Consider the following 12,664-nt stretch of genomic DNA (forward strand, 5'->3'; position numbering starts at 1 on the left):
CATAAGCCTCAGATCATGGACAATCCAAGTGGGCAGATGTTGCCAGACCTTTGTTCTTGAACCTTCGTTTCGTGCTGTCTACACAACCTCCATCAAACCCTACAAAAATGTCACACTGAAAGAACAAGAGCAACAAGTTTTTGTTTGTATGCTATGGTTAAATTAAGGTTACTGTTAAAGCTACTTTTGTAACTGTAACAATACATTTGCATTGAGAACAAATGTTTCTATTCTCATTCTTGTCCAAACCAAAAAAACAAACAAACAAACAAACAAAAAAACCTTCGTAGAGCTGTGCTGACACCATTTTTGTCGAGAGTGGTGAAACCAGCTCAGTAGGTAGGTAGCGACATCTGAGATATGCTCAGCTGTCCTCACCAATATACCACCCAGATGGCCACTGTCTCCTCAATGTTAACTTCCTATCAGCACTTGTGGCAACAAAGCACAAGGATGTGTCAATCACAAGCACCAGTGGGGCTGAGGTAGTAAATAGCAGGACTATTTGAACAGCAAGCGTAAATTCAACACACTGTGACACAGTAACACACTCTTTATGTTATGCTGCTAACTTCATTAATATGCAAATTGAGTCCAGTTGAGATACATGAAAGGCTGTGACATTAGATGTCACACCTAAATATGGCAACTAATCACAGTATTCCTTTTTATTTTTTTTAATCTGTGCTTAACTGTAATTGTGCACAATCATCCCCCTCAATGGATGGTATTAGTTTTCCTATTGATTTGCCACTGTTGTGCACAGCCTGATGTTAATGCAAAAGCTGCTTAGCAATCATCAGAGATCATTCACTTTGGTGAGACTGCTATGTCATCACTCAGGTATAGCGGGGAGGGTGCTTTTTGCAGGGTGATGATAGTAGAGCCATGTTAGCCACAGTGTGAAGGTTTAGCTGTTTGGCCCCTGTTATAACAACTCTAGGAGCCTTGAGGAATGTGGGTTTGTCCTGCAGTCCGTTACTACCCCCCCCCCCCCCTCTCCTTGTCTCTGCCTCACTCTGTGTCCCCTCCCCTATTCCAAACAGGGCAATTCCCTAACTTTTCTCTTTTTCTCACAAGGCTACAGTTAAATATTCCATCCTGGAGCACATATCCTGTCTCAAATTCCGACTCTGGACTCCTTGACGCCAAGGCACTCCAATTGTTGCAAGGTATTGTGTGCATTAGGGATCTCTGACTACAGGACAATCAAGTTATCAATAGCGCTGATGGTGACTGTTGTTTCTAAAGCCCGTTGTTTCACGGGGCATTATCTCTTAATGCATGTCTGTTACATCGATAAAAGGGCTGAAGCTGCAAGTCTGAGCTGCAGAAAGGTTGATGATAAAATTAACTTTTTTTCCTAAGCGGGTGAAGTGAGGAAGTTGCATATTTTTTACCGGCTTTTTTTGAGTGGAAACTGCATGAAAAAAAAAAAAAAACGACAGGGTAGTCACGTTTTACAGTTTGATCGCTGGCCTTGTTGGAACTCTCATAGTTTGGGAGCAGCTTTCCTGGCAAATAAAGTGGAATAATAACAATAAAAAAAGACACACACATTTGCCCATCTGGGATTAACTTGTGTTTCATCGTGCAGGAACTGATGTTGCGTGTTGTTACTCCATTCATAAAGTTGCGGCGACGCGCAGAGCTCGTTCCATTGCTGCAATATTGTGGAAAATAGTGTATTTGTCTCTCTGTCATCTTGTATAAGACACTCTATTTAATGACACGGGTTAGATATTTCAAATGTTGCAGATGCAACTTCATATCCCTCAAGTGCTTGAAGTGTGTGTATGTGTGTGTGGGTGGATAGTGAATCTGCGTAAAACTTATTTCACTGTATGTTTTTTTGCGCTTTACTTAATTTTCCATCAAAGTTGTACTTAGATGTGTGTTAATATGCGATTTTAACAGATGTATTATCCCGTAGTGTTTAGATGGTTAGACGCTAATGCCGGATGGATGCTTTCCTGCTTTATTTTGACAGCACAGTTTGGAGAGGTCCTCAGCAGAGCTAACACTCGGTAATTGATCAGGCATTTCTTTTGTTCAGCATTGATCCCGCCTCTATCCTCTTCACTTATTGCAAGCAGCTACAACCACAGCTATTTTGTGTGTGTCTTTTAATGGGAAATGTAAGATGAATATTATGCATGGACAGATATGGATACAATTGGCAAGTAGATGTCCCAGACAGTGGTTGATGTTGGCATTAAACAAAATGGTAAATTATTAGATAATTATGGACAGTTCTATTCACATTGGGATTTCTTTACCACCTTGCCAACCACTTTTTTTCATTGTTTTGCTCCCTTCTTCTTTTCATGCTGGAGTGAGTTCATGGCTCATCAATCTCCCATCTTCCATTAAAATTTATCTGAGTCAGAGGGACGTGGAGCCATATTTCTTTTCTTCTCCTTTCTTTGTCCGGCCCAGATATATAATGTGGTTGGACCCATGGCTGCAGGGCTCGAGGCTGGGTCTGCTGAGGTTATATATCACCAGGGGCCCACAGTTCACTCTTAAACCTGTGGTCTATAATGAGGTGGAGAAGAGAAAATAAACCTCATGGTTGTCCAATCCAGTCGGACACTGGATGTTTTTTCAATTTAATATACTCTAATGCACTTAGGTCAGGCTTGTAAAACAATACATGCTGTCCATGGGGCTAGAAAATCAGAAATAATTTCATTAAGATATTCTGACCCTACAAGAGATGATAATGGGGTGATCTAATTTTGCGTCTATGTGTGGATGCATAATTGATCTTTACAAACAGTTTAATGTCCCCACTCTTCTTTCTAACTGTGAAAAGTGCAATGGAGAGGGATATATATGGGAGAGAGAAAGAGAGAGAGATATTCTTTTGAGCCAATTGATCACCTTTAGGTCACCATTTAACTCTTACTTAACTGTTACCCCTGTCCTTTCGACCAACCTCCCTCTTAGTCCGTCTCTCTGGCTCCCTCTAGGCACATTGCTATGATTTAAGGCAGTTGCTCCCAACTTTTAATGTAAATCACAGCTCATGACTCATGACCCCCTTTTCACAGTTTGTGTATACGGTATAATGTGAGTCACATTTTGCTTTTTTAGTAAAACATTTCTCAGAGCCCTAAGGGAGGCATAAGTAAAGTTGGGAGAAAGGTCAGAAGAAATAAAGATAATTTGTACATCTTGAGATCCTTCAGATGTATCTGGCTACATTTTCATGATATTAGATGTTTGGTTTGCTGCAGAATGATGGATGTACTGATAGATGGAGGCTTGAAAATAAGATACACTGCCATTATGCCTAAAACATTGAACATGTGTTGCAGCATGTAAGTGCAGAGTGCAGTAGCGCTCTGGGCAAAAGCAATTTCACCATTAAGACATGTTTCACTTAATATGAGCTTTTGAATTCTTTCTTTTTTTTAAAGTATTGTATAATACAATAGCACTGGGTATTACATGTTAAGTGTGTCTCTAATCAGTTCATGACTTCTTTCTCTGTAGTTTGCAGTTAGTACATAGCAGTATTTGGTGTCTGTAGAGTGATAAACCACTTATGAGACTACTTTGAAGTGCAGTATAGTGAAAACAGATTGCTGGAAGTCAGGATTGAAGTGTCTCTATTTTCTGGCATGTTCTTCTTTATTCATCTCCAGCTCATGTGTTTTCTCTTTTCCCAATATAACCACCAATGGTATGATGTCCTTTTTACAAGATTTTTTAAGATTGGAAAATGTGTGAGGGTGATTTCAGCTGTATCACGAGGATAAAATTGATTCGATCTGTGAAATAATTGATTTCCAACCAGATGTACTTGTACCCAGGGGGTACCTCAGTAAGTGCCAGGAAGTCTGTGGAAAACTCATCTGCTTAACTAGTAAATTTCTCCGGCAAGCCTGAGTCAGTTAACACATTAGCCTCATATGTGGCCATTAATAATGCTTGAAAACCAGTTAACAAATAAGCAGAGAAATTTAAGTTATAAACAAAAAGTAATGGATAATGTTTGAAACATTCAGCTTCTTCTGCTTATGCAAACTTAACCAAAGCAATATCAACCTTTCTGACTGAACTGTATGATAGCGAACAACTTTTATATCTTTAACACTCCTAAATAATAGCCAGTTTATAATCCATTTAAATGCTCATTTGTGTCTTCTTTCTTGCTCTGTACAGATCTTACTCTGGAGTGCACACCAGGACTTGATCCGGGTCTAGATCCCTCTACTCAGCCTGGGTCCACACGGTAAACAGAGAATCAGAGATTGAGTGGTAACACGGAGGTGCTGAGGTTGGAGGGATATAGCCAGACGGACCAATGGGATTGGGGAAGCTGGCTCAGTTGCCGCTAGGATGGGTGGCGGTGTACCTTGCGGCGGTCCATGTGGCGTGTGCTCAAACTGGGAATGGACCGTACCAAGCTAGCCGCTTCACCGGCACCGTGGACCAGAGAGAGGTGCAGCGGGTTCGACGCCGTGGCCAGGAAACACTGAGAGGGTAGGGATGAGACTCTTTGTATGTGTCCCTAATAAGCAGCAATGCTTAACAGGAATTTGGTATTGATTTGGTTCATGTTACAGAGGTATTCATGAGAATAAAGCTTATATGAAGAGAAACAGAATCAGGATTGGTTTTGCATACACAACTCTAAACATTTGTTGCTCTATCTGGAGAAAGTTTAAAATATAAACGACCTTCCCCACTCAGCTTTCCTGGCAGCTCTCTTTCAACTGCTGTGCTTTCTGGGCTGAGGCCAAGCTTGCCTTATACCAAATTATGCTGCTGAATACTACCACATTGTTTTCTCAAAAACAGCACATGTGCAACCATAACAGGCTTTTTGACTCACTGAAATCTCCCAGCGTATTTACAGCAAATTGACATTTTCATGGGAAGAGAGGAAAAGGCAGCTTTCTGTACATTTCATGAGGGGATGTTGAGAGAAAAGCATGACCCAAATTCCCCTGGCTGTATTAGTTAAGCTGGAGAAAGTAGTTCAGGACTTGCTGTGGGGGATATAGTAGGCCCCGGTGTTTTAAGTTAAGGCAAGCGATGGGGAGAATGGAGTGTGTGGGTATATATGAACATACATGTAAGCATGTTTTTAAAGGTGTTGTTTATTTGAGTGTGTGTATGTGGGGGGTATCCAGTGAAATGAACTACAGGGATCACATCACCTCTCACCAGCTGCAGCCCTGAGCTCCCCCCACTCTCTGTGTCCCTTTTCTCTCCTGCAGTCCAACTCTTTAACTTTGTTACCTTAACACTGTGAATCTGGGTGTGGGGATATATGTCAGTGCAGGAGAGAGTTTCACTGTATATTTCGACACTTCTCCCAAAACAAAGGATGTTTTGTTGGGGCCCATTTTCAGTGTCTGCATCAGTTATTCCAATCATACTCCCATCTGTCCCAGCTTATGGTTCCCCCAGTGCCAAGCCACAGGAAATGAGGTATTCGTATCACCCGAGGGGGGGGGGTATGAAAAGGGGCATTTGTTTCACTGCTGTAGGTGACAAAGCAGCAGAAGAAATAACAGATGACAGGAAAAGTATGGAAGAAAGGAGGACACATAAGGAAATGAGTGATGAGATGAAGAAGAAATTGGGAGTGATAGTGATGGAGATAGACAGGAATAATGAAACGGGGTGAACTGTATTCAGTTGAGGCTTATTAGTAACGCATGGTGATTCCTACATGGAGTCTAGAACTGGTGTTTTCTCTAAAAACATGTTCAGCCAGGGTCCCTGCTGTGTAATAGAAATAGACTAGTTTGGTCAGTATGGAAGGCATTTGTCCATGTTACATGAAGAAAATCATCCTCCCTCCTCACTTTTTACCTAGCAGGCATGGTGGTCTTTTAGTATTTCTACTTTAATGCCCATTGTGCTGATTACAGCCACCATTATCCTGTCGGATGCATCAAGTGTTCACTGGAACCACAAATTAATTGATTTGCATTGCTCAAAACATGATACAGACCTGACTGAGCAATAATTCACATTCACAGTCTGTCCAATAGACAGTGAGCAGATACAAGGGAGAGAAACCAGGCCTTGCACAATAGCATATTATTCCCATCAAATAGTGTGCGATTTCATGAGAACAAGTAACAAAAGCCTGCAGACTTTTTCCATTACATTGTTAAGTTCTGGAAACACTACTTTGTTAGGAGTGAAGTGGTAGTTCTGTGTACTGAAGTAAATAGGTGATGAGATTACGCAGCATCATTGAAACTCTGGGTATGTTCAGGCTGAAAAACGCAGTTGGGCCTAAGGCCAATATGTATGCCACAGACCAGGGTTATTTAACGAAAAGTTCGAAATCTTTTTGATTATTTTCATTGGATCTCTGGGTGTTGCCTGGTAACTGTCACTTGAATTATTCCAAAACTTTAAAGTGCCTCCCATGTGCCGGCACGAGCTGGCCAAAGCAAATAGGCCTAATGTGTTGAATTTATTTTCAGTTACCGTTTGAGTGACGTTGGCTGAAAACGATTGCAGTTCATCTGAAATTGGGTAAAATTAGTCATCTACATCTAACCACCTCTGGACAGAAGCCTTAGGGTGAAAAAATACCATTTGTGATGAGTAAGTGAGTGTTTTGGCTGTCGATAAACCTTTGTGAAGTGTGGGCCAAATGTTTTTACACAGGAGTTGTGAAATCTTACTACAACTCATTCATCCCAACAAACTAATACACGCAAACCCACGCTTTTGTCTTACCAGAATCTTCATCTAAGTCGAATCAAGTTGCACCAATCATAGGTTTCACAGATTCTCTCTGTGGGAGAAGGAGGGAGGTTAGTTTAATGATGGTCATTACACTGGCCTTGGGCTGGGGTGTAGTGTTTATTTGCTGGCTAGAGCTCCATATCCCCTGGTCTGTCTCTGGTAGCGCTCGGTCTTATGCTGACTGACTCTGATTTATTGGCTTCTACAGCACACTGTAGCCTGGCATCAGTCCACTCAAGGGCGGCATCTGATCAGACTTTAGCCTGGCTGGCTGCCTGCTCTGCTTTTCTTGATGGGTGATTGACTGTCGGTAGAACCATAGAAGGAAAGTGTAAGGCAGAGTTGAAGCATATTTAGTTAAGTTTTTTTTGTGTTTGTAGCTTGGAGCTCTTGTTTGTTAGAGTTGTAAAATCCAGCCAAGTGGTATTTTTGCACCCGTCTTATTAGCTTAGCCCAGTACGCCCAGCTCTACCCAGCTCTGCTGAGGAGAAATGCTTTGGACGCTAGCTAACTTGGCAGACAGTCAGCCCCAAAGCAAAGAATTAGATTTAGCCACTCATGTCCTTTCCAGAATGATATCAATACCACCCGGATGGTCTGGACAGGGACCTCTATTTACAGTCTGCCCTGGCATGTGCCTAATTTGAAGGGGAATAAAAGCATTTGAGGACAAGGAAAGTCAAAAAACACCCACTGAAAGCTCGAGAAGAATTTATATTTGGGACGAGTGTAGAACTACAAGCTTCCTCTTCTGTTTTATGTGCATTAGGTTCCATTTTAGGTTTTTATGTGCATTTTATGCTCACTGTATATGTGCAGGCTAAGGCTGAGCTGTTGAGACAGGATTATGTGGGACCACGGACTGGCGTGTGGTCTGTGAATAAAGTGGTTTCTAGTTAATGTCAGACTCCATGAAAAGATTTAGTCATCAGTTTACTTCCGACATCTGACATCGTAGCACACACTGACATAAAGTATACACAACAAAACAAACTAGACAAGCATATTTATGTGTTCGATTTAGAGTTATGCTGATTACAAACATTAGCTTAGCCACAAATATATATAAGATTGTGGTTGATGACATTTATTTTCTTTATCAAAAATACCAATAAGCAAGTGTCCCATCTGGGGTTTGTATGGTAGACCACAGATTAAGTTATTGTAATAGAGAGCTGTATCTCTGGAGATAGCAGAATTTGAGGTTAGTGAGGTAACTTCAAGTTTAACTCAGTCGTATGACGGTGGTTTGTTTCAGATCAAAACCTATCAATGCCAAACAATCAGATACCATTGTCATCTTCCCTATGGGATCCCAATGTGAACAAAAGAGTGATGAGCGATGAATAATAACAAGCAATACAAGTTATTTAGGCCTATATGCAAGTTTCCTGCATGTGTCATCTCTGTTTTGAGCTTCATTTCTTTGACATGAATGTGTTTGTAGTCACAGAGGAAAACCCAAAGTTAACTGAGATAAATGATGATGTATAGGTTATGCTGTTTAGTTAGATAATGCCAGATAATGAAGAAATATCCTGCGTATGTGCAACTTTCTTCGTACCTCTGTTGTCTCTCAGCCTTAAGAGCCATTTGTAAGTTTGTACTATTGCCAATGCAAGCATTAACAGCTGAAGAAGAAACAGTCCAGCTTGAGCATCAAACTCCAGTTTGAGTTAGCAGTTGCTGCTGACCCATCTTGTCACTTCGATACCATGAGACTAGAGTCCTGAGGACATATTATTACTTCTTGTCTTGTAATCACAACTAGCTGAAGCTAATGCTAATGTTGGCTATGTAGCTATAGCAACACTTAGCCTACAAATAACTCCTTTAATGGCATGGGTTTGACAGGAGACATTGCAAAGACAAGAAACAACTGTTTCTTGTGTTTCAATCACTATCAGAGAATGTGAGCACAATACTAACACTACAGTTTTAACATATTTTTACTTGAGTGTTTGATGTCTCAAACTTTTTTCCACCACCACATTTATCCCTGTCTGGTTAGTCCACTATACTGTGCTGATACGGATTTATATTATTAACATGAGGCAAACTCATAAAATACTATCCTGTGAATTTTCTGTCATTCCCCCTTTTTTTTATTGCATTGCCTTCATTTTCCCTAATACCAATGACGTCTGACCTTAAGTTCTCTTGATGCTTCTTTTTAACTGCTTGTTTTTAACTTCTGTTGAAATTCAAACTTAATGCAGAAATCTTCCTCTGCAGTACTATAGTTTTGAATGTGTTAAATGATTAATATCCAACTCTTTTTATCGCCATCTGTAGTTGAGTCATACACTTCATTCCTTTATCATCCTGACTCCTAGATCTGATAGGAGAGCAACAGGCCCAGGTGTTGCTAGAGGCAGCGCTACATTTACGAGTTCTCCTGAGGGGGGTCAGATACCAGGCACATGACCTTTGACCTATGACCATTACACCAACGCACACATACACGGACACAGACACCTGACCAGGGAGTCCTGGCAACTGTGAACTTCTGGTCTGTGTCTTCTTGGAAACAGACTGTCTGTAGTCATTTTCCATGCCTGCCCAGCTCTGCTTTTTCTTGTAGGTTAGTGGAGGCTGCTGCTCTGAACTGCTGTAACCTTTGACCCTGTGGATTCCTGCATGGGAAGAGGACCCTCGGGCTACAGCCTCATTGCAGCCCTGTTGATTTAGCATTTTCTAATTTTATCACTCAGACTGTTTGATAAAACCCAAAGAAACCACACCCTCAGAGAATTTTTTGATTTGCAGCTCGCAAAGAAAACAGTGAAAACATGCAGTCAATTGAATTCCAATTAGTTGTCCAAAACCCAAACATATTTGGTCTAAATAACGTTAAAATGAAGAAAATTAGCAAAATACTACACTTGAAAAGCTGAAATCAGAGTATTTATCTCTGTCTAAAAATTTTGATTGCCTTCCCTTTCGATTTAAAGTCTGTGCAGTATCCCTTTTTTCTCCTCTTCATATTTGTCCTCAGACGAGGTGGCACCCATTTTCCTTTTATTACTATTAATGGCTGTTAATGAGCGATCCACGGGCCGGGAGGCAACTTCAAAGGCCGCAACATGGCCACAGAAGAGTTAATCTCCTTTAGATTGTGCCCCGAGAACAGTGGGACATTTCAATATTGAGGAAAACCCCTGGGGCTTAAACTCTTTTCTTTATGGCTGTCTTTCATTCTGTTTTACTTCATTCCACCCTCTAAAGCCTTGTCTCTGTGATAGAAGACCAGGCGTTGACCTGGAGGAAAGGGAGAGAGCGGGAGAGAGAGAGGAAGAATAACAAACCAGAGCACCTCAGGGTCAGACCCCTATAATCCCTCATATATTGACATCCCCCAGGTCTGAAACAGTGGAAAATCTTTAACACTTTGTGAAGAAATAGATGAGGGCAGAAGACCGGTTCGCTGCTCATTAAGTGTTGGAATGCTGAAGTCTCGTTTCTGAAGTTTTCTCGAAGCCATGTTTAGTTTGTGTGTTTCGCCCCAGAAATTCAGCCCCCACCAACTGTCTGGCCTGTTGTTGCCTATGCGTCTCTCTCTCCTTCGTTTCCATATCCTCTGTTTTCCGCTCCCACTCCTCCTTCCACTTCCTCCTCTTCTCAACATAAACTTGTTTTGCTTTCCCTCCCACTGATCTCCTGTTCCTTTCCCACCATCCCATCTTCCCTCCTCCTAACCACCATTACTCTCACCTCCTTCATACTTTCTCTCTAAAGCCAACTGTCACGTTTCAGTTTCTGGAAACCTCCCAAAGAATCCACTGCTTCTGTATTTTCTCCCCTCTCTGTTTTATTTTTATCCTCCATCTTTGTCTAGCCACCACCAATTCTACCTACATAAATATCTCTCGTCTGCTTGCCCACCTGTTTGTCTGTCTCTCTGCCCCCCCCCCCCCCCCACATGCCATCTGGTAATGTGGTTGGAGGTGTGCTCTGCTCTTCATCCATCAGAGATTCAAACCACAGCTGTCATCTCCCTGGTGACAGCCTGGGGTTACTACGGATACTGTCTGGTGAGGAGGAGACGCAGGTCATCACTTTCACGCAGCAGGAGCTTGAGCTATAAGTTCATCAGAGTTGACACTTAATTTCCCAATTTAGCACTGTTCTTCCAACTTGTTAACTGTGTGTGTTGCTAACCAAGATTCAAAAGCTAAACAGTCAACAACAGTCAACCTTTACTACCATTTACTGCCAATCAGTTCATCAGTTTGCTAATTCATAGAAAAAGTACTGACAACGATTTAAAGGAACAGTTCTACCTTTCAGTACCAGTAATTCCCTACAGCCCATGCTGGTTACCTTTCACCTTGTCCCAAAAAATCCCCTGGGATTTTAAATGTTGAAGTCTTGCTTAAACTGCTTTAGAGGAGCTGGGGGATATGAAACACAGCCAATCTTTAGAGGTCTCTTCACAACTCATTGAGGAAAAACACAAGAGAAAAATGTAAGGATGTCACTTTGAGAGCTTTGTCACAACAATAACTGGCTAAAACGACTAGTAGCCTATGCTAGCAAGTACTGTGACTTGATTAAAAATGACAGTTTTGATAGTTAAAGTTGACAAGTTTTAAGAAAATAACCAAAATGAAGATGTAAAAGGTTTCCCTCAAAGGAACAACACTGGTTTCTACATAATGGTCACTTTACTTGCCATGAGGTGTACCGCTCAGCCTGTGGAAACACTTGTAAAATATTTTCTGTGGCTCTAGAAGCTGCTTCCTGAAAAAAAATCCAGATGTTGTAATCAGGATTATTGTCAGTTATTGACATGTGACAGAAAATCTGTAGTGTGCATTGGGGAGTATTATAGATGCAGAAAGAAAACTCAATAAACAGTTCAGTTGCATCATGGGAAAGATGAATAACCCAGTGTTTTTGAAGCTTGATTCATACAAGTGACCACAACTGAGAATATACCAGCCTCCGCTATGCCAATGTTATTTTTAAATTTTTTTATTATAAGATTGTCCCTGACAAGTCCCTCAACTTTATAAAAGTGCAGTGCTAAATCCCCGGGGTACCCCTTTAAAGGTGTGTTAAGTTGTTGTCTAATTTTACTAGTCCTCGGTCGGAGTAAGAAAACATAGGGTAATCTAGCGTTACTTTAAACAGTCATAAATTACATCCTGGGGGCAGAAATTGTCTAGACTAAGGAGATGTGATCCCTGTGGCAAATTACTTTACCATGAGCATCTGGATCACGCTTTTTCCCAATTTACCAAGCTGTGGTCACTCAGTTCTTAGTCTTGCCATCAGCAAATGCAAACAACTAACCACTAGTGCAGATGACCACAGATATACCCGTTATTTTACGCTCTGAAAGGTCACTTAGGATATCATTACTACAACCACATGGTTGGAATCCCTTCAGCTTGTTAAACAGCTTTATGCACTGGGGTATTTCTCTTGGGTGCGCATGATGAGTTGTGCTCACTTTCTTAAAATAAATGGATACGGGCTGGGGATTGATGCATTTTGGGACTTTTACTCCATTTCTAAATAGCTATAAGTGGGTGTGTAATTATTCATGGTTGATAAAAAGTGAAACTAGAGTCCACTTTGCATTAGTTTGTGAGGCAGCTGCAGACTTCAGTACCTCTGCTTGTTTATGTGTGTGTTTGTGCGTGTGTGAGCAGTCAGTCATCTTCAGATGTGGTTTAGCCATTTCCTCAGAGGAAAACTTTGCGGCTAACCTGCCAGGCCAATCAAGCAGTCTATACGCTGTTATGACTCTTACATCTGTCAGACAGGGCCAAAGGTCACTGCAGACTCTCCACCAGTAAGAATCAGAGCGGACTGGACGGGGTGGGCAGCGATGGGGAGCAGCGCTGGATATTTGCCAGAGAACAGCACAGTCAGGCATGGAATTTGGGAGAGAGGAGGACTTTATACATCCTGTCCTTCCAAGTTT

General features: G+C 41.4%; 1 protein-coding gene across 1 annotated transcript in view; it reads left to right on the top strand.

The window, feature by feature from the left end:
* The first annotated feature begins 995 nt into the window (after positions 1-995).
* The window catches only part of fbn3 (fibrillin 3), a 61,981-nt gene continuing 50,312 nt past the window's right edge, over positions 996-12,664 (top strand). Inside the window, exons 1-2 of the mRNA XM_085774388.1 lie at positions 996-1,172; positions 4,174-4,494. Of these exons, the coding sequence (XP_085630514.1) occupies positions 4,316-4,494 (179 nt within the window). The 5' untranslated portion in view covers positions 996-1,172; positions 4,174-4,315. The remainder of the gene's footprint in view (positions 1,173-4,173; positions 4,495-12,664) is intronic.

The sequence above is a fragment of the Trachurus japonicus genome, chromosome 4 (assembly GCF_045865225.1).
Source record: "Trachurus japonicus isolate A0001 chromosome 4, Traja_1.0".
Lineage (NCBI taxonomy): Eukaryota > Metazoa > Chordata > Actinopteri > Carangiformes > Carangidae > Trachurus > Trachurus japonicus.